The 26,431-nt window shown below is 35.5% G+C and overlaps 5 protein-coding genes across 5 annotated transcripts; 4 read left to right on the top strand and 1 right to left on the bottom strand.

The window, feature by feature from the left end:
• The first annotated feature begins 957 nt into the window (after nt 1-957).
• LOC120281749 (60S ribosomal protein L27a-3-like) lies at nt 958-1,689 on the top strand. Its single transcript, XM_039288449.1, has one exon. It carries the CDS (start codon nt 1,031-1,033, stop codon nt 1,475-1,477), a length of 447 nt encoding a protein of 148 aa, XP_039144383.1. The 5' UTR covers nt 958-1,030; the 3' UTR covers nt 1,478-1,689.
• A 5,838-nt stretch (nt 1,690-7,527) lies between these two features.
• Nucleotides 7,528-11,728, top strand: LOC120282223 (oryzain gamma chain-like). Its single transcript, XM_039288986.1, has 8 exons — nt 7,528-7,776; nt 7,846-7,967; nt 8,054-8,169; nt 8,904-8,977; nt 9,961-10,225; nt 10,705-10,836; nt 11,014-11,149; nt 11,416-11,728. Exons 1-8 carry the CDS (start codon nt 7,547-7,549, stop codon nt 11,454-11,456), a joined length of 1,116 nt encoding a protein of 371 aa, XP_039144920.1. The 5' UTR covers nt 7,528-7,546; the 3' UTR covers nt 11,457-11,728.
• A 636-nt stretch (nt 11,729-12,364) lies between these two features.
• On the top strand, nt 12,365-14,580 carry LOC120282222 (putative clathrin assembly protein At2g25430). The gene has a single exon (XM_039288985.1). The coding sequence runs from the start codon at nt 12,621-12,623 to the stop codon at nt 14,403-14,405; it is 1,785 nt and encodes a 594-aa protein (XP_039144919.1). The 5' UTR covers nt 12,365-12,620; the 3' UTR covers nt 14,406-14,580.
• A 5,231-nt stretch (nt 14,581-19,811) lies between these two features.
• On the top strand, nt 19,812-23,143 carry LOC120281961 (probable GTP diphosphokinase RSH2, chloroplastic). The gene is made up of 6 exons (XM_039288656.1): nt 19,812-20,856; nt 21,274-21,459; nt 21,542-21,999; nt 22,085-22,243; nt 22,310-22,637; nt 22,716-23,143. Exons 1-6 carry the CDS (start codon nt 20,209-20,211, stop codon nt 23,001-23,003), a joined length of 2,067 nt encoding a protein of 688 aa, XP_039144590.1. The 5' UTR covers nt 19,812-20,208; the 3' UTR covers nt 23,004-23,143.
• Nucleotides 23,144-23,412: 269 nt separating this feature from the next.
• LOC120282160 (pentatricopeptide repeat-containing protein At2g06000) lies at nt 23,413-26,305 on the bottom strand. Its single transcript, XM_039288914.1, has 2 exons — nt 24,559-26,305; nt 23,413-24,035 (listed from the first exon to the last, which is right to left on the bottom strand). The coding sequence occupies exon 1, from the start codon at nt 26,303-26,305 to the stop codon at nt 24,692-24,694; it is 1,614 nt and encodes a 537-aa protein (XP_039144848.1). The 3' UTR covers nt 23,413-24,035; nt 24,559-24,691.
• Between the last annotated feature and the right edge of the window lie 126 nt (nt 26,306-26,431).

Genomic DNA, 26,431 nt, shown 5'->3' with positions numbered 1-26,431 from the left:
AAATAAAATAAAAAACTTATAATTTCATATTTATTTATATCTAAATACTATATCATGATTTTAAAAAGTCAAAACTAATGGAATATATAAATTATAATTAAACTAATGAATTGTGATTGTTGAAATTGAAACTTGAGGCATTTTCTGCTTGATGATGTGCATTAATAAGAGATGATTGATTTTCATCAATATAAATTTCCTCTTCTATTTCACTCCATGTCTTTGTTTTTTGAATACGGCACAACACTATCTTTTCTTTATGCATTACATGCATGCATGCACCACAAACCAAATTATATAATCATATTCGTCGATCATTGTTGGATGAACTTTGCATTAAAAAAAAAAATTGTCTAGGTACCGATAGTGACAAAGCACCAGAAGAAAAAAAGGGCAAAGCTAGAGGATTCCATTGTGACTGTTTGCTGCAGGCTGAAATTTATAGGATCCCGTTCATTGTCAAGCGGAGTAAGTGTTACTGGCGATGATGCTTGCACCCATGATATTGTCTAGCGGTTTTTTTCGCAGCTTTATTTGTCACACGATTTTTTTCGTAGCTTTTATTTTATCAGAATTGTTTCAGTATGTGAGTTCACTCCCTAATGAATCTCGCTCCTGCTTGCTCTTTTCGCTAGTGGTTTATTCTTCTTTTTTTTTAATTCATTATTTTATCAAAATAATAAGAATAATTTATTTATGGAAATAAATAATTGGTGTATTGCCACCTTAAACACTTCGGATCGGGTCGAGATACGACTCAAACCCGATCCGTGAACACTGTAATGATATCGGATCAAGATCCGACCCGTTAAATGGTATTGGGCCTTGTTTCGTTCGCATAATCGGCCCATACGCCGTTGGATGCTGTCGAATCGATCACGAGACGAATCAACGGTTGTGATTTCTCATCTCCAAATGAAACCCTAGCACCACTCATTCTATATAAACCCTCATCACGCCTTCTCTTCCCCGCCTCCATTCGCATCTCGCCCCCAAAACCCTAACCCTAGTTCCCCGGCGGCGAGCGAAGATGACGACGAGGTTCAAGAAGAACAGGAAGAAGAGAGGCCACGTTAGCGCCGGCCATGGCCGTATCGGCAAGCACCGGAAGCATCCCGGTGGGCGTGGTAACGCTGGAGGTATGCACCATCACCGTATTCTCTTTGACAAGTATCATCCTGGGTACTTCGGCAAGGTCGGTATGCGCTACTTCCACCGTCTTCGCAACAAGTTCCACCGGCCTATCCTCAACCTTGACCGCATCTGGTCCCTCGTCCCGGAGGATGTCGCTGCTAAGGCCGATGCATCGTCAGGATCGGTTCCGTTGGTGGATGTCACCCAGTTTGGCTACTTCAAGGTGCTAGGCAAGGGGCAGCTGCCGGAGGGGAAGTCTGTGATCGTGAAGGCGAAGCTTGTGTCGAAGATCGCGGAGAAGAAGATCAAGGAAGCTGGTGGCGCGGTCGTTCTCACTGCTTGATCTGCTGATCATGAGAGAAGGTTCAAGCTTTCACTTTTTGTTTGATCTCTTGAAATTAGTTGTTAAAGACTTGTTGGATTTTATATCTTGCTTTTTAGCATTCTTGTTTCGGATTTATGTGTTAAAGCTATCGATTTCTGGTTTAGAGTACTCTGATGGAATACCATGTTCATTGATCATGAGAAATTATAAGTTTGTGGCATTGATTGCTATGCATTGTTTTTTTTTTTTGAATGAATTTTGAAGCATTTGGTGACTTGTGGTCGTATGAATGAGATGCTGAATTGATTATAAAAAAGATGACAATCTCTAATTGTTTAATTTAGAGGATTATGATATTGCGAATTATTAGTGACTGGCTGTGGAATTGGTTGTGATGGAAGTAGTTAGAAAGGACATTGTTTTCAAGTTCTTAAATTTGAATAAATGATCTAATTGATTATTTAGATTGGTAGACTGAGATATAGCTTGTGCAGAGCAATAGAGAGATATGTCCTTAATTCTTGTAGAATTGCAATGTGAATAAATCAAATAAAGCAGCAGAGTTGAATTCTACAGGTTGATAGAAGTATGATTAGATTGAGTGTTAAGGGTTAGATTGCGTCATGTTGTGAATAGCATTCTGACTTGCGAAGTGCATGTTATGATCTTATTAACTGTTCATGCAACAGGTGGGAAGTACTTGTGATTGATCTCTCTAACAAGCTATATGGTTGTCTAAAGGTTGGAAGGGATTGTTTTTGTTAAGCAGGAGAAATTATCAAGGGTTTTGAGAAATTATAAATGAGATGTGTTGTTTAGTGAGTAGATGATGAATTGTTGGTTGATAATTAGAATATGTCAGATGCTGCTGTTTTGGTTGGATGCAATAAGTTATGGCAGATTTTGTGGGGAAAAATGGGTTGTGATAAGGTTGTTAAGCAGATCATTCTTTGTAAGTTTTAGAATGTCAGTAAAAGGCCAAAAAGATCAATTTATAGGTAGATAGGCAAGTACATATTCTAGAAAGATAGCCAACCCTTTTGGGTTTGAATGTGAATAAGACACTTAAGAGCTCATTTACATATATTGGTAGATGGATAACTAGATAGGGTAATAAAAAGACATTGTAACAAGTGAATAAAAATCTTTATGTTTATTTAGCTATCCAGATGTATAGTTCAGGAGATGGATAGTTCTTTTTGATTTGGAATATGAATAAATCAACAGAGATGCCAGTGTCACAATGGTCAGGTGTGAAGTCCTTGTTATTAATTTCTGGATCGAGTTTAATAGGCCTCACAAAATTTGAAGGAATTGTTATTTCTCAATGTTAAGTAGATGTCTAAATTATCAAGGTTGAGATTCTCAAATAAAAATGTTCATTATTGATGAATATATGCCATGATATTAATGCTTGATGCATGAGAGTTGTCCAAGCTATGTGATTCTGGGGCAGGGCAGGTTGTTGTGTAAAAGCTGTTACCAGATATTCATTGCCTTAGTTTCATTATCTTTTTGCTTGTCAGAATGAAGGTGTTTATGACATGGTAATATTTCTATGGAGTTGATATTTGATATTTGGCCATCTTCTATTATTCTCTTCCCTTGTTAGTGGAATTTATGATTACTAGGCAGTTGAGAGTGGGTAGATATATTCCCAAGGCTTTCCACAGGAGTAGCATTTTGTTAAATTTATGATTATGACAGATGTAAATTGTGAGTGTGGGAAAAAGTTTTGAGTAGCATGTTTATCTGGGCATTTTCTTTAAAGATTGAATTTCAGAATTCTTACTAGAAAGTCCTTTTGTTGCATTGGTTATTTTACACACACCCACACCCACACCCGTACACATACACGTGTGTGTATATATATATATATGTATTACCTCTATAAAAACCGAAAATTATAGATTTATCATATATATATAGGTGGTTGAAATGCAAATTAGGTTTTTTTTTTTAAAATTTGTGTTTCTATGTGAGGGATACAAAAGATATTTTAAAGACAGATTTGTTGAGGCATTGCCTTTGACTCTAGAATTTTATGTAGACATGTAGAACTTGTGTTATGGTTAATGGTGTTATTAAAGAACCTTTTACTATTGAAATTTCAGTTAAATGATCTATATATATATATAAAAGTAATTAAATGTATTATTCGTCTTTGTACTTCAAAAATTTTTGATATGGCCTTTTATCAATTACTTTTATTCAATGGAGAATACATCTTGTATTTCTTAATCTTTTGTAGTATTTTTGATGATATGAAGTAGCGAACCATTTGGTTGTCAATGTGTGTGTATATGCATGTATGTATGTATTTATTTATATATATATATAACCCATCATCTAGGGGAATCCACATTAATTGATGGATTTGTATTCACCAGCTACGATCCATTTATGTACGTTGTTGGATGATGATTTAATGGTTGTCACTAAACATCCTCATTGAAAATTGCATCTCTGTTTGTCATGTATAAATAGATATATATCATTGAATGAGTGTTTATACAAGTCCCAGCTTATATCCTTTTCAAAAGTCTTAATTCTTGAAAAGGAAACCCTTCTTCTACATGGACTGGTTTGATACACGTAATATGGTGAATTATTTTGATTGAATTAGCCAAAAAAAGTCACCATTCACTTTGAAATATGTTTCACTTCAATCAAATTTCTTGGTTTTGATTTTTTGGCCTGATTAATTAACATTGTTCCAAATTATTGATGCAATTGATTAAGACATCCAAATGTTATTGTCATTTGTCAACAGTGATGTATTTTATATTCTAGACTCCAAATTTGTTTTTATGTTGAAAAGGATATTGATTTGAAAATTCTAAAGTCCATGTTTTTAGGTGTGGAAAATTCTATTAGAGTGATGTAAAAATGTAAGAAAAAAAAGCAAATATGGTTTATTTCTTGTATTAATTACATGGTTTAAGCTAGTGATAAGAAAATTATCATTGTAATAACTAATTAATAAAAAAAAATTGGTTTGTAGTATATGTAATCAAATGGTCATTAAAATAATTAATAAATTATTTCCATTATTTTCTACTTTGCTTTTTAGGATTTTGCTATCAATTCATTTTTAAAAATAATTTTTAAAATCCTTTAAGTTTTTAAAATTGACACCTATTTTATTTAATTGAGGAGAAGCACTAGTTAAATCTCTCATCACTTTATCTAAATAAAAAAATAAAAAAAATGAGATAAAGATTTGCTGGATGAACATTTTATTTGATGGATTAAAAAAAACATTTTATCTTTACATAAAAAGAAAAAAAAAATTATATATTCAAACAAGAGTTTGAGTATGAATTGTTGCAATCTCTAATTTGTTGTATTATTATTATTATTATTATTTAATTTTTTTTTGAAAAGTTATTAATTATTTTGAAACGGTTATGCCGAGGCATGCAATAAAAAAAGGTGGTGCTTTTGGTACATCATCATAAACAAAGACATTTTAATATATGATTACAAATATTTTATGCTTAAAGATACAATACAATAAACTCTTGATAGTACCTTCTAAAATCCTTAATATTTAATCTTATAATTATGGTTGAAAAAGAAAGCCACCTAATTTGGGGGACGTCCACTTTTTAAATTTATAATAATTGATCTTAACTTTGTCATTATTTATTAGAACTTCCGGCAATCTTATTTATTATTAATATTTAACAAATATTAATTATTTTATTAAATAGAAATAAAATCTTCAAATGCTCATTCCCCTCTATGTATTTATAAAATTATATTATTAATAGCCTATAATGTAGAGAGACTAAAGTGTTAGAATGAGAAAGGAAGAGAAATGAAGATGAGCAGTATTATATACAATTATCTTTAGTTGTATCCGGTGGCTGGTTGGTTGTTAGAAATTATTTTTTTAGGTTACAATGAACTATTCTAATTGAAAAATTGTGCTTTTCAATTTTTTACTATATAATATTATTTATAAAATTTATTGTGCATCATATTGTTTTTAATATTCATGGAAAATAACCGTTAGATTGAAATCCAACTATTATAATTTATGAGAGAATATTCGTAGATAAATTATCTATCAATATTCTTAGATAATCTGCCTTGCTTATTAAAATATTGACAATCTCAAGACTCACGCATCTTAGTGTCGGTTTTTTTTTTAATTAAATAAATGTTTTAATCCATTGGTCAATAGTCTAGAGAGATGTAGGTGCTAACATTTTTAGTGTTATTGTTGTTTATTATTTTTTTTAACCGAAGTAACAAGCCTTATATACAAAAGCTTACACATGGGCCGGAAATTGATTATCTAACCCGTGCATTCTTACTCAGTGACACAGGTTTTGGGCATCAAACCCGCACCCTTAACTAGAAATCTGTTATCAGTTATTACCAACTGAGTTTAACAAGATTTTAACTTGAGTTTTTTTAAATGTCTTTCACTTATTTTTCATAATGGTCTATACTGTTTGGATATGAGTAATTTTGGTTAAAAACCTGGAATAGAATAATATCTTATAACATGGAAAAATATATTTAAAAATTTCTAATTGTTTATTTATTTATTTATTTTTTTGAAAAGGGCAACAAGCTCCTAATCAAGGGGTGAACACGTTGGGGAGCTACACTCTACGCCACAATGCTCTCACTTTAAGTTGGACAAGGATTGAACTCGGGGAACCATACTCTACCCAAGACGAAAGCCCTGCGTAAGGTACCCGATGCCAATTGACCGAAGCGCCATTGACTAATTATTTGGTTCGTTTTTATTTTTTATTTTTTATTAATAATAATTTAATAAATTATTATTATTATTATTTGTTAATTTTGCAAATTCCTGAAGACAGCGACCTGACAAGGTGGGCCCTAGTTCCTATCGCTATTTCCACGTGGCATAATTTTAATGGACTTAAGTGGGCCCAATACAAACAATATACACCCAATTTGAAGATATTTTCAAGTAGCCTTCAAGTGAGATTCTCTTTGCGTGTATATTCTTCTCACGTTCGTAGAATCATTAAACCTGAATTACCATAATTACCCTTCTTCGTTGAAATGTTTTACTATTGTACTATTAGTGGTATTTATGTAGTTAATTGCAAATCTTAGCCTCTTTAGGGTAGATGAAAATTAATTTCAAGTTATGGCGTGTAGCGTTATGAGATTCTGACGGGTTCTGTTGTGAAATTACCAAATAGCCCAAAACCATTTTTTTTTATCTTTTGCTCTTTTTCTTTAATTTAGATAAATCCCTAGAATTTTTTAAAATTTTTTGGGAAAAGTTTTTCTTATAATGTTGGAGACCATACAAAATTCGGAACAATTGAAAAAATTCTTGTGATTTCACAGATTTGCTAAAAATTGGTAGTTTATTTTTTGATTCGAGGATGCGTTGTTTTATTTCTACAGTAAAAAAAGAAAAATAGTTATTTTTAGGATGAAATCATCAATTTATTTTAAAATCTGATCCATATCTTAAAATATATAAATTTTTTAATTTCTTCTCAAATTTTATTTAAAAAACTTAAATTAAAAAAACCAAATGAATTCGAAATGATGTTTTTTTGCTATGGATTTTTAAATGAATTAATAATTTTGGCTTGTAAAAAAAGTGGTAATATTGATTTTTTTTTTATTTGGAAAATTATAACTAAAAAACAACTCATGACACCACGACTTTTTTCACTGAAGAAACCATAATTAAAAAATAACTCTTTTCTTATTTCACAAATTCGTGAATTTTTTTTAAATTTTCCGCTGATAATTTTTAATAGATTTTAAACTAACTTAATTATTTCTATTTCAAAAAATTATTAACTTTTTTCCTGCGTTACATAACTGTATAATTTTTTTTTCCCAAAAATAAATTCAAAATTGTCACAAGAATATACCAAAAAAAATACCCACATTAATATCTTGATTTTACTATATAAGGCAGAAAGATATTAAAAAGGGTATTTTAGTCATTTAAGAGGTGAAAGGACTAAAGGTTTCACACGTCAGCAATTACGTCAGCACCGTATTTGAATACGTATATTGATACATATATTATACACTCTGTTCCTATAAAAGACCTCATCATCTTCGTCAATGCTATCGTTTGCTCCATCTCTGAAGCTCTTTGATCCCGATCCAATGGCGCTGCGGCTCCTCCTTCTCTCCCTCGTCGCCGCCGCACTCGCCGCCGCCGGCGCTGGAGCAGGAGAGAGCTCCTTCGACTTCTCCAACCCGATCCGTTCCGTCACCGATCGGGTCAACTCCATCGAGGCCGTCTTGGGCAGCACTCGGGACGCTCTCCGCTTTGCTCGCTTTGCCGCAAGGTACCACCGATCGGAGGCTGGGTAGCATCTCTTTCGCTGATCTAATGGTTCCTTGATCTCTTGTTTTAGGTATGGGAAGAGCTACGAGTCCGTGGCGGAGCTCCGCCGGCGGTTTGGGATGTTTGTGGAGAGCTTGGAGTTGATCCGATCGACGAATAGGAAGGGATTGTCCTACAAACTTGGGATCAATCGTGAGCTTCATCCTCTTGCTGTTGAGTGTTTTTGGCCATTGATTTGGTGCTTGATTTGATCTGGGCCGTTTGTTTTGTGGGTGTAGGGTTTGCGGACATGAGCTGGGAGGAGTTCCGCGCCACCCGCCTCGGCGCTGCCCAGAACTGCTCGGCAACGTCCGGAGTGAACCATTTGGTCACTGATGCTGTGCTTCCGGAGACGGTATGATTTTAGGGTTTTTCTAATTATATATAATTTCAAATTTCATGGATTATTGGTGCGAAATAGCAAAAATTGTGGGTTCTAGTATCGTACGTATGCAATTACAAACTTTATATACGCAATTAAGGTATTTTTTTGGGCAAAAAGGTCGGTGCTTTTTCGTTATTTGCTGTAATTTTAGTCATCTGATCTGATAGTGTGTTTTGTCATTTTCTTGTGATTTTTAAAGACAGTTTGGTAGGACATGTGTTTCTGGTACAAAATTTGGAATTTGATAAATTATTCATGTGAAATTGGAAATAATATTGGTTTTACAAGGTTGTACATGTAATTAAAATATTTGCAAGAAAAATCACATGGTTTTGTAACTTTTTTTTTGGTGGATTTCACTCATCTCATTATTTGATTTATTAATTTTTCCATCAAATAATCACTATTTTTGTCTGGTCTGTTTTATTGTGGAAATAGTAGAATTTGATGAATTATTGGTGCAAAAATTATTTCGAAGGTTATGTGTTTCTAATGCAGATTTTGGAACTAGAATTTTTCTTGCAAAATTGCAATTATTATTGGTTTCAAAAAGGCATTTTTGCAATTGTGAACTCTAAAAGGTATTTATAAATGGTGTAGATTTATGAGAGATGCATGATTTTGTTTTCTGGATTTGATTTTAATCGTCTTGTATTTTGGTTTCCATTTTTTTGGATTCTGAAATGGCTGTTTTGGGCCTTCAGAAAGATTGGAGGGAGGATGGAATAGTCAGCCCTGTGAAGAATCAGGGTCATTGTGGATCCTGCTGGACCTTCAGGTGAGATGTGATTATGACTTTGTTTATCTAGCGCTAAATGGCCAAAATAACACTAAACATTGTACTATGTTATCACTTGTAATATGATGAATTATTTGATTTTTCACAAAATTTTATGCATATTATTATTATTATTATTATTATTTTGTTATATTCTTTGCTGGATGATTATAATATCAGCTCTTGCATGTTGTTGCTCATTCATTTAGACTTTTAATTAGTGCATTAGATTTTCTTTTAAGATTCTGTTTTGTGTTATATATTTACTTGAGGAATTAAATAAGGTAGCTCTCATTTATAACCCTGTTGCTATGCTACTGTTCAAGATTTTCAATGGGCGCATTTAATAGATAATAGTTATTTTGATTAATTGCGCCTCCTAATCTATCTTATTTCTGATTAAGCTATTAATCAAGATAAGAATATAAAATCTAATTTATATATTGCCTGATTATTAAGATGCTATATATATATACATATTTAATTGAAACATTGATGTGTGAAGCTGGCTCAGTTTATCAAAGAAACAAACTGATGTGAGATTGTCTTGCTCCAAATAAATTAGATTTTATATTCTTATCTGCAATCAAGTACACTTATTTTATATATTTTGTTCTTTGAGAATAATATAATAAAATTTGGTAAATCAATAAGTCAATGGCATATACACATGTATATTTCAATTTTGCTTATGAGTACCTGATAATTACATGATGAAGTCATCTTTTATGCAGAGAGGACCTGTTGTCAATGTCTTCTCTTCTAGTGAGAGCTCTAGAAGATTTATTTATAGTCTCTAACCTAGTTCTTTGTATTGTCTAGCGGTTTCATCCAAGTTTTATGATTAGATATCCTAGCATAAACTGAAATCCATTTCGCAATATAGTTGGATGAGTTAAGTATCTCCAGCTTTCTGTAAGATAAACAAATGCACTTCTCTTTACATCTGGAGTGGCTAACATATCAAATATTTATCCTGGCAGCACAACAGGGGCGCTTGAGGCAGCATACACACAGGCAACAGGAAAGAGCATTTCTCTGTCAGAACAACAGCTAGTGGATTGTGCTTCTGCTTTTAACAATTTTGGGTGCAATGGTGGATTGCCTTCCCAAGCTTTTGAGTACATTAAGTATAATGGTGGTCTTGACACTGAGGAATCATATCCTTATGCTGGAGTCAATGGCGTCTGCAACTACAAGCCAGAGAATGTAGGTGTCAAGGTTCATAATTCAATCAACATTACCCTGGTGAGTGGCCTAGATCCTTTTTCATCTTCATCTTTATGCAAGTTTTATTGACATCCTTTCATCTGTTTGGTGATTGAAGTAGTTTACAATGACAAATAAAATGGATGGAAATGATATTTCCTTCAAAGCATAATTATTATTTGAGAGCCCTTGAATTGAGAGAACGTGGATTTTGTAAGAAATAGAACAGAAAATAAAAGCAATTCTTCTATCTTGTTGGATGAGAAAAATAGGACAGAACGGCAAATGAAGCAAAATGGATCACAGAAATTTCTTTGGTTCTTTTATTTTGTCTCTATCCAATAACAACCTCAAGTTTTGAGATATTAAAAAGGGTCAACTTTGTGCAACTTTATCCTAGCTTATACATCATGACATTTGTATAGAAAAAAAAATTGCTCAAGACTTAACAATTAACATTATGTTGTACATATGTCTGATTTTAGTATCAAATTTAAATTGTTTGTCATTGGTAACAGGGTGCTGAGGATGAGCTGAAGGTCGCTGTTGGTGTTGTTCGCCCGGTCAGTGTTGCATTTGAAGTGGTATCTCCTTTCAGACTCTATAAGAGTGGTGTTTTTACCAGTGACACCTGTGGCAGCACCCCCATGGTTAGTTATGCCATTGTTCTTCTTTGAAGATGCAACCTAACAGTACATACCTTACATTATACAACCACATCTCTTGATGAAGTTGTGATCAAAGTGAATTTAAGCATCACACACCCAAACATTAATTTTAAATTTGAGGTAAATGGCAGCTCCCTAACTGTTATTCCTTCCTCATAGGATGTAAACCATGCTGTTCTTGCTGTTGGTTATGGTGTTGAGAATGGCATCCCATACTGGCTCATTAAGAACTCCTGGGGAAGTGATTGGGGTGACAATGGCTACTTCAAGATGGAGTTGGGCAAGAACATGTGTGGTGAGTATCAATTAATTCCAACCCATTCTTTCCTGAAAACATCCCATTGTTCATTTCCATCATATCTTGATTTTAAACTCTAAACTTGATGAATTTCTTCGTACTCTTCTTCTCTCGGTCCAACATAAACTCCTGCAACTGTGTCATGTTTGAACAATGATTTTAAACCTAAAAATACGGTTTCGATCATGCATATCTATTCAAACCGATATTTATTTAATTTAGACGACACGGACATTATTAAAATGCGGTTGATCTGAATGCAGGGGTTGCTACTTGTGCTTCCTACCCTATTGTTGCTGCATAGGTGGAGGTGTTGCATGCTTTTGTAGGATGAACTTCCAGGGTCTTACTATCATGATCACTTATTGTGTGTTGTTTTCAAGCTGTCTCTAGTTTATCTGTAAAACTCCTCTCTCGCATCTTGAGAATGTAATTATGCACTTTAGACCCACCAATAAGTCATGTATTTATTATATTTGCATTACTATGATTTATATATTGTGTTAGTAAGGAATTATGTAATTGCCAAACTGTGTAATTCACATTGTAGTAATTACATGATGTATTTTGAAGTAATTTTGGTAAGGGTTGTAACAAAAGTGAATAATGTATGATATTTTATTTAAATTACAATAAAAACATAGGATAAGAGCTTATAGGTAGAAAAATAAAATAAAAAAACCTAGGGTTTAATTTCTGGGTCGGTAATATCGTTCATTAATTGTTCACGGGTTCTCTCCCCTCTAGTTTGTAAGAGAGGATTTATTAACTTGGTTTGATTCTTCAAATATCTTTTGATTGTGTCTATTGTAGGATTTTAATCATTTTTTGTGGCGTCTGATCGAGTTAATAAATCTCTAAAGGGTTATTAAATCATCGAAACTGATGCACTGTTGTACTTTTTTTATCCCTTATTTATTTAATTAACAATTTAATATGATATAATATCCTAAAACAACACCATTAGTTCACTAATGTAAAACACTTAATTATACCCAAAAAAACTAAATAAAAAAAAGGAGAAAAATGATAAAAAAATACCTAACTACTATCGGTGGAGGAAAGTGATGATGCCGATAAAGAAGTGGTTGTTACCAACCTCGTGATCATCACCATAATAAAACCAACGGTGGATATTAAACTCTGAAAACATCTACGGATTTATAGTTAATGGTTTAAATAGGGTTTTATAAACCCTTTTGGTTCCGAGACGCGCATTAATAAATAAAAAGAGAGAAAAAGAAAACAAAAGCAAAGCAAGACCTTCTCCGACCTTCGAGTCCTCAGCTCGCTGGTGACTCCGATCCCATCTCTTCGATCCCTTCTCCATCTCGGAATCCTGATTCTCATTCCCAGATCTCACACATCATCTCAGATCTCTCGCTGTGCGGTGACAGATCTCAATTTGGTTGATTTTTCCCTTTTGGATCTGTGATTTTGGTGTAGATTCAGCGGAGAAGCATCAGCCATGGCGCCGAGCACGATCAGGAAGGCTTTGGGGGCGGTGAAGGATCAGACAAGCATTGGGCTGGCCAAGGTGTCGAGCAACATGGCGCCGGACCTTGATGTTGCGATCGTGAAGGCTACTAGCCACGAGGATGAGCCGGCGAGCGAGAAGCATATCAGAGAGATCTTGAATCTCACTTCCTATTCGCGTGGATATGTTGCTGCTTGTGTGGCTGCTGTTTCCAAGCGGCTTAGCAAGACCCGTGATTGGATCGTTGCTCTCAAGACCTTGATGCTCATTCACAAGCTCTTGGCTGAAGGGGACCCTGGTTTCCAGCATGAGATTCTCTATGCCACTCGCAAAGGTACGCGCTTGCTCAATTTGTCGGATTTCCGTGATGAAGCGCATTCCAATTCTTGGGATCAGTCTGCGTTTGTTCGCACTTTTGCTTTTTTTCTCGATCAGCGTCTTGAGGGCATGGTCTATGAGCGGAAGCAGTCCCCTAGAAATCGGGATGAGTATGAGTTTGAGTATTATGAAGGTCGGGAGCGGCGCCGGCGGGAGGAGGAGAAGAAGCCAATGACGCCATTGAGGGATATGAAGCCGGAGAAGGTGTTGGGCAGGATGCATCAGTTGCAGCAGTTGCTTGATCGGTTCTTGGCTTGCCGTCCTACGGGCAGTGCTAAGAATTGTAGGATGGTTCTCATTGCGCTTTATCCTCTTGTTAGAGAAAGCTTTCAGCTTTATGCTGATATATGTGAGATACTTGCTGTGTTGTTAGATAGGTTCTTTGATATGGATTATCCTGATTGTGTCAAGTCTTTTGAGGCTTATGCGAGTGCAGCTAAGCAGATCGATGAGTTGGCTGCGTTCTATGGGTGGTGTAAGGATACGGGGGTTGCGAGATCATCCGAGTACCCGGAGGTGCAGAGGATTACTGATAAACTGTTGGAGACATTAGAGGAGTTCATGAGAGACAGGGCTCGGCGGCCTAAGAGCCCAGAGAGATTGCCTGAAGAAAGAGTTGCTGTTGAGGAGGAACCAGTAGAGGATATGAATAGCATTAAAGCATTGCCGGCCCCTCCAGTGCATGAGGAGGTTCAGCCTCAGCCTCAAGTGATTGAGAAGGTAGAGCCTGAAAAACTGCCACAACAGCAAGAGGCTGACCTCGTGAACCTTAGGGATAATGATGTTTCAGTGCAAGACCAGGAAAATAGGCTTGCTCTGGCTCTTTTTTCGGCTCCCACAGCCACTGCCAATGGTTCAGCTTCTCAGGATAATGAAGTAACTTCTGCATGGCAGACACCTGCGGCAGAGAGCGGGAAAGCAGATTGGGAGCTGGCTCTTGTGGAGTCAGCTAGTAATCTCTCAAAGCAAAAGGCAGCACTAGCAGGGGGATTTGATCCGCTCCTCCTGAATGGAATGTATGATCAGGGGATTGTGAAGCAGCATGTCAACTCTCAGGTGAATGGAGGAAGTGCCAGTAGTGTGGCTTTGCCAGGGCCTGGAAAGACCACCACCCCTGTTCTGGCATTGCCTGCTCCTGATGGAACCTATCAAAGTGTCGGACAGGACCCATTTGCGGCTTCCCTGTCCTTTGCTCCTCCATCATACGTGCAGATGGCCGACATGGAGAAGAAGCAGCAGTTGCTGACGCAGGAACAACAGATGTGGCAAGCTTATGCAAGGGATGGGATGCAGGGCCAAGGTTACTTGGCCAAGCTCCAAAATAACTACATGTACCCCAATCAACCAATGCCATATGGAATGCCACCAATGTACTACCACCCCCAACCGCCCTATTGATTTTGAGATACTTGCATGTCTGATGTTGCATTGCTGAGCGGTCTCCTTTGCTTGCTGGTTTACCGGGTTCCTCCTTCATTCATGTGTATCGTGTTACTTTCTCATTTCTTGTAATAGTATTGAAGCATCGTTTTGAATCTATAATTACCATAGCTTGTTCTTTGGGATTTCATCATGCCTTTTTTTGTGTTTGATCTTGCCCCATTGTGCATTTCATCTTACATTTTATGTGCTTTTTCTTTTCAAGGCTATCATGAATTGTCAACATTTCCATGATGTTCTTTTTTTTTTTTCATGTACAACAATATTTGGAAGCACATGGCAAAAGATTCGGTCATAGACATCATCATTATTACTCTGTTTAGCTTCTTCCAAAAATTGGAGGCAACCCATGAAATGGAAGGTTGCCAGTAGGCTTAGAGTTTAAGAATTTCCAAAGGACCCATCTGTTACAAAAAGTGTTTCTAGCTTTTGTTATGGATTTAACCCTCATTTTACACCCTCCTGGAAGAGCATTTTTAGTCTTTGACTGTGTCATTGGACAGAATCAATGCTAGAACGGCCTTAGAAGAAACTTGGTATTATCCTTTGGCAGTATGTGTTTGTGTAGGTGCATATAAGTTTTTTTGTCTGACATGCTTCATATTTGCTTTCACAGGCTTTGTTCGATAGCATTTGTTTGAGAACAATCCTTTTAAATATTTCATGACAAGTTTTGACTCCAGGCATTTAATTCAGATCAGCTAGGACGAATATTTTGCTAAAGCTTTTACCATCTGTCTAAGGTGCGCCTCATTGATTTTCCATTATCAAATGGTCCCAGTGATTGAAAGTTTGAAACAATATTGTTCTTCATGGTATCACTGTTACCCAACAATATTCATTAGTTATGAAAGCTGAGGAATACTATTTGTTTGTTACGCAAAGTGCTAAGTGCTTAATTATGAAAGCTTGCTGCACTTATCATTTTGTTCACTATCTAGGGCATAGAGATCGAAGAAATACCTGCATGTGGACAACTGGTGGATGAGACAACTAGAAGATTGGAGGTAAGGGTTTCTTGTGTTAATAATATTCATACATGCTTTTGTTATTCATATCAGCGTACTGTTCTCAATTTATCCTTGTAAAGCAAATGTCCTGATTTCTTTGTCTTGAATTGTTATGTTGAAATGGATGATAATCCTGCATCATTGCTGTCTTAGGTCAGAGAGATAAAGCAAGAACTCAATCAAATGCATAAGTTTTTTCAGCTTATGTGAACAAATTATATATTGATCTTATCATCTGGGTGGTCTTTTTGTTTTGTTGGAATAATACTGACTCAGTTATCTTGCAGTTAGACATAGCATTTCCACTTTACATGTCTCACACTGAAAACCTTTTAATTGCTCTAGCATAATTTATCGTTGAGGTTACACTTAGTATTTGCAAATTCCCAATTTATTATTCTTAAAATTCCGACAATATGATCGCAAGCTAGCCATGTCAGTTTCATTGAAGTATTTTGGGAAAATACTCAGATAAACGATGAAATTGATGTTACAGTATCAGATGCAGTATTCTTCATCAAGCTTTCCTTTAAAAAACAATAATGTGACAATTACACTTTTTCTTTACAGATATTGGATTGAGCTTATGCCTTCGATAAACTTTCGAGTTCGGTAAAGCATAATCGAGCTATTGACAAAGGAGAATCCTTGTGCTTGGAATATCTGCAAACTAAAAGCAAAGAATCTATTTAGTTTTGTAAGTGATTTGGAACCTTTTTCTTTGTCATTGTTTTTGTTCTTTGGATTGATGGATTATATATAGTGTTGTTTTTTTCTGCAGCTTTGAAGTATCTTGCCTTATTTGTTTTTCAGAATTTTTTTTTTAAATATGAGTGAGTTATTTACTTATTTGAAACCAATTGATTGATTATTTATATTTTATTTCTTCTTTACTATTTCTAGATTGAAAGCATGTGAGCTTGCAATCAAAATGTCTGTTTTGAGTGGAAGTATTGTTCATTCAACTTTTTCCATTCTTTGTTTGTCACCGAATCAATAACTTTTTGCACTTAACATTAGGATTTTATATAAATGATCACAAATGTCATTTTTACCCTTCATATTTGGTTCACTTTTTTCTTTAGAATATATATATATATATATATGTAAAGGATTTAAAGCTTTTTATATCAATTTTTTAAAGAGAAAATTGTTTATATCATCCCTCTAATTTTTTTACTTGATCAAAAAATTTGTGCATTATTTCGTATTATCAAAAAACTCTTTTTCTGACATCCTCTAACAATTTATTTTTTAGTATTTTTGTCAAAAATGCATTTCATCGATTTTAAACGGAAATACAAAATACTAAACAACAAACTATGATATTAAATATTAAAAATAAGTATTAAACAGAAATGTTACATATTAAATAAAAATTTATGTAGTTACCACATAAATATTTAATATTAAATAAAAAATATACTTAATAAATGGGAAGTATATTTTTTAAGTTGGGTAAAATTTGATTTTTAAATAAAATAAATTGATGTGAGGATTGAGAAATAATGAAATTAAAAAAAAAAGGGACCGTAGAAAAAGTTGAAATGTCAGAAAAATTGTAGTAGAAAAATTGCAGTAGAAATTTGAAAAGTTACAAGGACTAATAAATATTTTTTTTTAAAATCTTCAAAATGTTTATACACACAATTGTTATTTTTAATAATAAGTGTTTTTTTTGGTTATTTTTAAAATGTTATAAGCATAAATCAACATTTCTTACCTGTGGTTTATATTGTGAAATTGACCAATATTTTTGGTTACTTGTTAAAATAAATAAATAAATAAATAAAATTGAGAGGTTTATTAGAAATAAAAACAGACTGTAAAGAGTTATCCAATATTTACAACTTAGAAGCTATATATGAGGTTGAGTACTCTGAGAATGTATGTGGATTCACCGGAGATGTGGACTGTTGGATTTCAATCATGAGTGAAAAGTGATTATTTTGAATGAAAAATGATTACTGTGTTTATAAATAATGTACAGTAAAAAATAAGATATATATATATAAAACTGTTCAATCATTTTCTGTACAGTAACTAAACAAATACACTTATGTCATACTATTGTTAATTAGAAATGTTTATATAAAAACTCTTTTTTATTTATGTTAAGTTGTTACTAACTGTTACTAACTGCGGACATCTACACATAAACTCTTTTCTATATATATATAAGTGTTTGGTGTAGTTTGGTTGGTTGTTAAATTGATTTATTCAAATATGTTGGACTTAAGAAGTTTATAGATGAAGTATATAACATTAATCAAAGTGGTTGCTTTCATGCAATCCAAATTGAACAGGAGAAGCAAGGCTCATACTTATCCCTTGTAAACTTTTTATTATTAAAATGTATAACTTTAAAAAAGAAAAAAAAGATTACTCTTTTTGGTAATGCATGAATGTGGAGTGTGGCAATGGAAAAGCATGCATTATCAACTTAATCATTATTATCTTATAAAGTTTTATCATATAAAATATCTAGATCCCAAATGAAAAGACTTTTTTACCCTTCATGTCTATATTTGTGACTTGCATTACAAAATTACGGTAGGATTTTCTTTAATTTTTTAATTTTATATTTTTAGTGTTTTTGGCTTTGGTTTCATGTTATTTTATTTTTTGAGAAGTTTGTATATATGTATATATATATATATATACACCCTTTTTAAAAAGCATTCATGTGTGAATAACATCACAATATATATACACACACATATATATTTTGTGATTAAGAATCAATTGAATGATTTAATTTTTTTTGATATTTTATTTTAAATTTTGATTAAAAGAATTAAGTGCAAATATTGATGTTTAGTGAGTGTATGTAGGCAAAATTTCACAGAACTTTATATGTTTTTATTATAATTTTTAAACTTTTTATTTACTAGAAATGTCAAACATGAAACTCAAGAACTTAGTAGTGGTTGAAAACTCTTTTTTTTTTTTTATTAATTCTAAAATATTTCTCCCAAGTAGATATAATAATAATTTTTAAAATAAAAAAGAAAAGAAATTTCCTTAATTTTTCTAGCGTTTGAAGATGTGGGTGGGACCCACATAAAGATTCATTACGCCGACCGAGCCGAACCGAAACACGTGACAAGCACGAGGAGTGAATACGACAAACTAAGTCTACGTGGCAGTGTGTAATTGCGCATGGTACACGTGTTGGTCATACAGCCGTGGACGCATGCAACTACGTACGCAACTGTAGAAGCTTCAACTTCACGCTTGTCAACTACTAACAAGCCCCTTGTCCTTTGGACACGTGCTTTTGGACTCTACGATCTCGCACTCTTCTAGAGAATGGACGGTGGATCTTTGATAGTTACTACTAGTACTACCGAAAAGACATAACTACCCTTTCTTCACTTTGAGATTCGTGTTCATGATAAGTTAATTATATTATCTTAGTCAGAAGATTAGCATATCAAGTGTATATATATATATATATTTATTATATATATATATATATGTAACTCTTGAAGCCATCCATTTGGATAAGCATTGTAGATAAGGAGTAAGATAATTTAGTTTAATTAATGTAATCATTATTTTTGGAATTTTTTATTAAAATAATAATTAAATTTTGGTCTAAATAGATAAGATAAAGCATTGTTTTGATAATTCCCTTTGTTTTCAGACAAATAATACAAATATAAATATTAAAATTTTGTCAATATCTTTGTTTCTTTTTTATTTCATCTTTTTAAATTATAAGAATTTTTTTTTGACAAAGTAGACAAGTACCGTTTTATAAAAAAATTATATATTTTTAAAATATATAATAAATAAACAGTATTCTATCATATTATACAATGTTTATATAATACTAGACATTCTTTCCGGTTTCACATTAAAGTTTTTAAAATTTTATAAAAAGTTTTAAATCAATATTATATATAAAATAATATAATTAAACAACTCCTATTATTATTTTAAAAGTCTCATAAAAATTTATTACATAAATAATAAGGTGTAATTAATGTTTTTAAATTATTAATATTATAAATAATATAAATAAAAAATTAAATATTATAAAAAAAAATTAAAATTATTTCTTGAAACACTTTCAAAGTAGATTATATACCTATTTTAATAATATGTACAGATTATCGATTGACAGATTCAACCTTCAACGTCCTTAAGCTCACATATCTTTCCACAGTGACGGTTGGTGCACTCATAATTCATAAGTACTAATTTAAATATTTTTATTAAAAATTAAATAAATAAAAAATAATAAAAATAAATCAATAAACCTAGAAGGGTAATTTAGTAATTTCAGATTTTTGATTTCCATACATAGAAGCAAATGACAGCCATCATCCGGATTCTTCTCCCACAGACTGAGAAAAGAGAGAGAGAGAGAGAGAACCAGAAAGCCTTCATCTTTGACTCTTCTCTCAAAACTCCCAAATTTCCACAAAATTAGGGTTCCTTCCACGCAATTCTCTCCAAAATTAGGGCTTCGATCTCCATCAACATTCCCAAATTTTCAACCCAAAGCCATGCTCTTCTCCTTCTCCTTCTCTTCCAGCTTCTAGGGCTTCCAATTTCACGGTTTCACTACCCGCCAATTCGAATTTCGGTGTTCTTCACGCCATTCTCTATATAATTTAGGGTTTCCAATCCCTTTTCCCTTGAATTTCTTATTTTTCATCTCGATTTTTGGTAGATCTCTTCGTTTGGGGGGTTCGGAATTGCAAATTTAAGCCATAAAAATTGCGCCTTTGGTTCCGGTGATGTCGGTGCCGGCGATCGCGCTTTACGCGGGACCGCCGAGTCACCACCCTTGCCAGCTCGCGTCGGCGGCCGCGTCTCATGGTTCACCGGACAACGACTTCAACCCCCGCCCTCCGCCGCCGTCCTCATGCTCGAAGCCGGTCGCTACCGGCGGCCTCTCATGCCTTTTCTCCTCCTCATCCCCTTCCCCCTCGGCTCGCCATTTTTCCGGCGCCGTTGATGAGATCGGCTCTCTTTGGCATGACCGGCCTGACGACCTCGCCAGCTCCTTCTCTTTCAAGTCCCGCGACCCCAGCCCTGTCTCCGTTCTCCACGGCCCCTCCAGTCGTAGCCCTCCGTCCCTTTGGATTTCCCGGGATTGGATTGGGTGTGATCTGAGAAGTGGAAGGGAGCGACTCATCAATGGCTTTGTGACAAATGCTTTGGGTTCTTGCTTGGATTATGATTCTCCAAGCTTTCCGATGCCCGGAGGCAGTGATCTTGATGAGGAGAAGGAGGAGGAGGAGTTGGCTTTCAATTTGGAAGATGGTTTAGATGTCGCCACACCGATGAATTTGCTCGCCAGAGCTCAAGAAAGGCATAAGATTTTCTTTGATGAATTGGTTATTAAGGCATTCTATGAAGCCGAAAAAGCTCATCGAGGGCAGGTGAAAAAAAAAACTTAGCAAGATTGCAGCTTTCTATGAATTGCAATGTGTTTGATGCTATGTGCTTTGATTAGATGACCTTTGCAAGATCGTGGCTTCGCGAACTGAAATGAGTTTTGATTGGATAAACTTAGCAAGTGTTTCTTTGTGGATCGAGATTAATTTGATTTTTGTTGTTGTTTGATTAGATAAACTTAGCAAGATTGCAGCTTTGTGACTTGCAATGTGTTTTGTTGATCGAGATGAATCTGATTTGTTTTTTGTTCGACTAGATGAACTTAGCAATGTGCTTTGTGAATTGTGACGAATTTGATTTGGTTTTTGTTTGATTAGATGAACCTAGAAACTTTGAAGCTTTGTGAATTGCAATGTGTTTTGTGGATTGAGATGAATCTGATTCGGTATTTATTTGATTAGATGAGGGCGAGTGGTGATCCATACTTGCAGCATTGTGTTGAAACGGCGGTGTTGTTGGCGAAAATTGGTGCTAATGCCACCGTTGTTTCTGCCGGGCTTTTACATGATACAATTGATGATTCTTTTATTGATTATGATTATATTCTCCGGGTTTTTGGTGCTGAAGTTGCTGGTCTTGTTGAAGGGGTATAATCCTTTCTCTGGGTCTTTCCTTTGAGTGTATGCAGTTTGAGAGAGTGATTCTTAATGCATTTTGTGTTTTATTTAGGTGTCGAAGCTTAGTCAGTTGAGTAAGCTTGCTCGGGAAAATAATACTGCTTGTAAGACTGTTGAAGCGGATCGATTACACACAATGTATCTCGCAATGGAAGATGCAAGGGCAGTTCTTATTAAGTTGGCGGACAGGTTGCATAACATGATGACTTTGGATGCGCTGCCTATGGTCAAGCAACAGAGGTTTGCAAAAGAAACTCTTGAAATCTTTGCGCCGTTGGCGAATAGGTTAGGTGTTTCAACTTGGAAGGAGCAACTAGAAAATTTGTGTTTCAAGTATCTCTATCCGGAGCAGCACAAGGAGTTATCATCCAAACTTGTTAAGTCATTCAATGAAGCCTTGATTGCCTTGGCTACAGAGAAACTTGAAAGGGCTCTCAAGGATGAAAGCGTGTCATACCATGTTTCGGGACGACACAAGAGCTTGTACAGCATTTACTCGAAGATGCTCAGGTATGGCAAACATTATTCTCCGCGTTTATAATAGTTAATGTGTAAATGCAATAATGATTAGAATGCTTTGATCGGTTATTTTCAGGAAGCGACTAACCATGGACGAAATACATGACATTCATGGGTTGAGATTGATAGTTGAAAGCAAAGAAGATTGTTATAAAGCACTGAACATTGTTCATAGATTATGGCCTGAAGCTCTCGGAAGGCTTAAAGATTACATTGTCCATCCCAAGTTCAACGGGTATGGCATCTATGAACTTTCTCTTATTATTTAAACAATATCGATAATGATTTGCTTCACTTGTAGGTATCAATCATTGCATACGGTTGTTCTTAGCGAAGACATGCTCCCTCTGGAGGTACAAATACGAACCGAAGAGATGCATCTTCAAGCGGAGTTTGGATTTGCTGCGCATTGGAGATACAAGGAAGGCGAACACAAGCACTCATCTTTCGTGCCTCAAATGGTAGAATGGGCCAGATGGGTCTTGACTTGGCAATGTGAGGCAATGAACACCGATCGAATTAGGCCACCGTGCCCGTTCCCTTCTCATGCGGAAGACTGCCCTTATTCTTACACACGGCAATGCAATCATGATGGTCCCGTCTTCATCATTATGCTGGAAAATGACAAGGTAAACAAGCACAAACAATAACATCTTTAAGAAGATCTATCCATCCGGGACTAAGTAGTCGGTGTGTGGATTTTTCAGATGTCGGTGCAGGAGTTTCCTGCAGATTCAACAGTAATGGATTTATTGGAGAAGGCGGGACGAGGAAGCCCGAGATTGGGACCAAACAGTTTCCCTGTGAAGGAGGAGTTGAGGCCGAGGCTGAACCACAAAATGGTCAGTGACCCGAAGATGAAGCTGAGGATGGGGGATGTCGTGGAGCTGACTCCGGCAATACCTGATAAATCTCTAACACAGTATAGGGAAGAGATCAAGCGCATGTACAACCGAGGTCTGGCTGTGCCGATCGAGGGAGGGTGGAAGAGCTGACCCAAATGTAAGTGTCCGGACCTTGAATGTCAAACATGTTTGCTAATCCATTGATTCATTGTACATATCTCTGTATATCATATGAAATTGTACAGAAACTTCTCACTGTTAGTAATATGCAATGTTTTATTCACTGATGATATATATGCATGTTTTTTTTTCTTCCAGAATAATGTGGCACTAGTGCTGGAATTCTCAGAATGATACAAATAAATGAGAATGTGCATAAATTTCCGATTTCATTTGTGTGATTTTATTCCTGAAAAATTCAATGTATTTATAACATAATTTGTTCATCAATGTGTGCTAATACACATCCAAATTAGACAAAAAGGAGTACAAAAAATTGCTGAGATTGAAATAGACATCATTTCAAGAATTTGAAAGTCGATTTCGCCAAAATGTAAAGTAAAAGATGAATTCAGGGTTCTTCCAACATAATCACATAAAATACAATGTTAATTTAAGTGTTAATGAAACACTTCTGTAGTTTGTACTCTTCTGATCACTGATGCTTTCATTATGATAAGCACTACAAAATAATACTTTCCATGATTTTTCCTCAAGTACAACAGTAGATGAAAATAGAAACAACGTTCAGCCATTTTATCAAGTGTTGAAGGGAAATCAACAGCATTTGACTCAAAGAATCAGAACACTATCAGTTGTTACCACCAACATCGGTCGCTTGCAGGTTAATTGTGGTTCGTGCTTGGAATGAGAGATTTTACAATGCGGAAAATTTCTGTTAGATATTGCTCTGAAGAGATTCCTCACCTTCAAGTTGTGTGTGTTGCTGTATATCATCAATGAAAAACTTGGTCAGTGTTGGAGGCCCTGCCCTTACAAGCAAGCATTGCTGAAATAAATGAAAACCATTCCGAAGAACAACTGGCATTATTCCATTGCCTCTGTGTATCGTGTCGGAAATGGAGATATCTCTAGCAAATGCACTTGACATACAAAAATGAGAGCGAACTGAGCCACTGGTATAAAGTTTCCGCTTTGAAAAACCGGTTGATGACTTCGGTCCTGTCAGCACAAAGCATGTGGAAGAGAGGCTGATCAACAAATCACATTTGGCTACCAATCAGAAGTATAATCCCCAGAAGTAATTCAGAGACTGGAAAGATTTTTGCACAGTGTGAATGTAGGCCTATAATACCACAACCAGTGTTTGGCATAGAACTTGACAGAAAAAAGAAAGGTTTACACTCTAATGCATCAAGGAAACCTGGTTTAGAAAGCCTGTGGAATTAAGATCAAGAAAAAACACTCCCAAGGATAGCAGCATACAGGTTACAATCTGATTCTTTAACCAAATCCAGCAATAAATAAGGCAGGGAAATTTATGTATGAGCAATTCACAACAAAACATTTTCAAATTAAACTGGAAAACGACAAAAACAGATTTTAATTTACTGATGTCAGCATAACTAGTGTCAAATAATAGAAACATCAAACAACAGCTTTCATGGTTGATACAGAAGTTGAATAGAAAATTCAATAAGTTAAAGTATAATTGCAAGAATAAAAGGATGGAAAATTCACATACCCCTTGTTTAGTAAATCCTTGTCTTTCTGCTTCTGAAGTGGGGTTGTACCTGGGCTGATTTATTTAGACCATTAAGTGTTATCCCAATTAACTAATTCCAAAATCTCTTTTGAGAGAGTATTCTGCCGTCCAACTATGAAGCCACTGAAACACTTAGTGCTGGCTTCAAACAAGAAGGACCAGTCTCTGAGTTGATACAGCCCAAACCTATTTTTCTCTCTCTCATAAGCATAACTCGATTTGCTTCATCAGGCATTGCAGCTTTTAAAAGACAAGATGTTAAAGAACCAAATGTAACATGATCAGGAGTACAACCAGAAGTCACCATTCTATCAAAAAGTTGAATGGCTTCAACCATTCTCCCCTTCATGCAATGTCCAATGATCAATATTGTGTAAGTGAACTTATCCGGCGAACAACCTTTCCTCTCCATTTCCATCAGAGTCATGTTCGCTTCATCCACTTTTCCCGCTTTGCATAACCCATCAATCACAGGATTATAGATAAAAGCACGGGGCACAATATCCTTCCTTCGATTCAATTCATTTAGTAGCTCCCGGGCCTCGCTTAAACGATTCATCTTGCAAAAAGCAATGATAACAACAGCAAAGGTGTAAGCATTTGGCTGAAGTTCTCTCTCAACTAACTCATGCCAAAGTTTCATGGCATCAGAAATCAGCCCACAGCGGCAGTAACCATCGATCAACGAAGTGAATGTAACAATATCAGGCTGACACCCGCCAAGGATCATCCTATCATACATTGAATTAGCTGATTGCATATCACAAACCTTGCCATACCCATCAATAAGCACATTGTAAGTGATTCTGCTAGGCTTAATTTCTAAACTAAGCATTTCATCAAATACCTCAAGTGCATCTTTCATCCTGCCCAATTTGCAATACCCTGAAATCAATGATGTATAAGTGATAACATTCGGCAAGAAAAGGCCGTCCACTTGAATCCTCCGCAAAAACTCACGTCCTCCATCGATCCTGTTGGCCCTACACAACCCAACAACAAGACTATTATGCGTGAAAGTATCTGGAACGCACCCAAAACTCGCCATTTTCTTATAAATCTCAAATGCTCGATCGACATCTCCCAACAAGCAAAGACCTTTGATCACAACGTTGAAGCTGCAAGTATCCGGATTGAAACCCTGTGAACTCAATTGCTCTTCGAATAAAAAGATTGCATCTTTTGCACGATTCGCAGCTACCAATCGATTCATCAAATTGTTAACATGGTAAGCACGGAGACAAAACTGGAAATCCGCTGAAGCTCGACAAACCAACCTCAAAGCCGAATCCAAGTGACCAGAGTCAGCGCAAGAATCGACTAAAAAGCCTAGAAACGAACCATCAAAACTCAGGCTTTTCTCAGTCATTTCGTCGAACAGGTTGAGGGCGTCGCTGAGACGGCCGGCGCAGCAGAGAATGCTGATCAATACACGATAAGAGGCGGCAAAATGCGAGACTTTTAGTGTAGATTGGGTGGTCCGGAAGAGATTGACGGCGGATTCGGAATCGGAGAGGCGGCGGAGGGCCGAGAAGGCGATGGAAGCGTCGAGGACTTGAGAGAAAGAGGAGAGATAAAGCGCCGGAGGGGAAGGAGAGACGACGAAGAGGGTGGCGAGGGCTTTGGAGATCCACAGGTCGGTGGTGGCGCAGCCGCTGGCGAGGTGGCGGCGGGCGGGGAGGAGAAGCCGGTGCACGTTTAGATACGGTGCCCCGCGGAGTAGCATTTAAGGAATGACATCTATGTTTCGTTTTCTCCGAAAATTTACATATATATCTCTAACATTCCGGGTTTAGATCCGATAACTCGTTATCGGTTTCAAACCCAAACCCGTTAAGAGAATACATGTTTA

This window comes from Dioscorea cayenensis, chromosome 18 (assembly GCF_009730915.1).
Source record: "Dioscorea cayenensis subsp. rotundata cultivar TDr96_F1 chromosome 18, TDr96_F1_v2_PseudoChromosome.rev07_lg8_w22 25.fasta, whole genome shotgun sequence".
Taxonomy (NCBI): Eukaryota; Viridiplantae; Streptophyta; class Magnoliopsida; order Dioscoreales; family Dioscoreaceae; genus Dioscorea; species Dioscorea cayenensis.
Note: the sequence above shows the minus strand (reverse complement) of the source record. Positions and strands in the feature narration are given on the sequence as shown.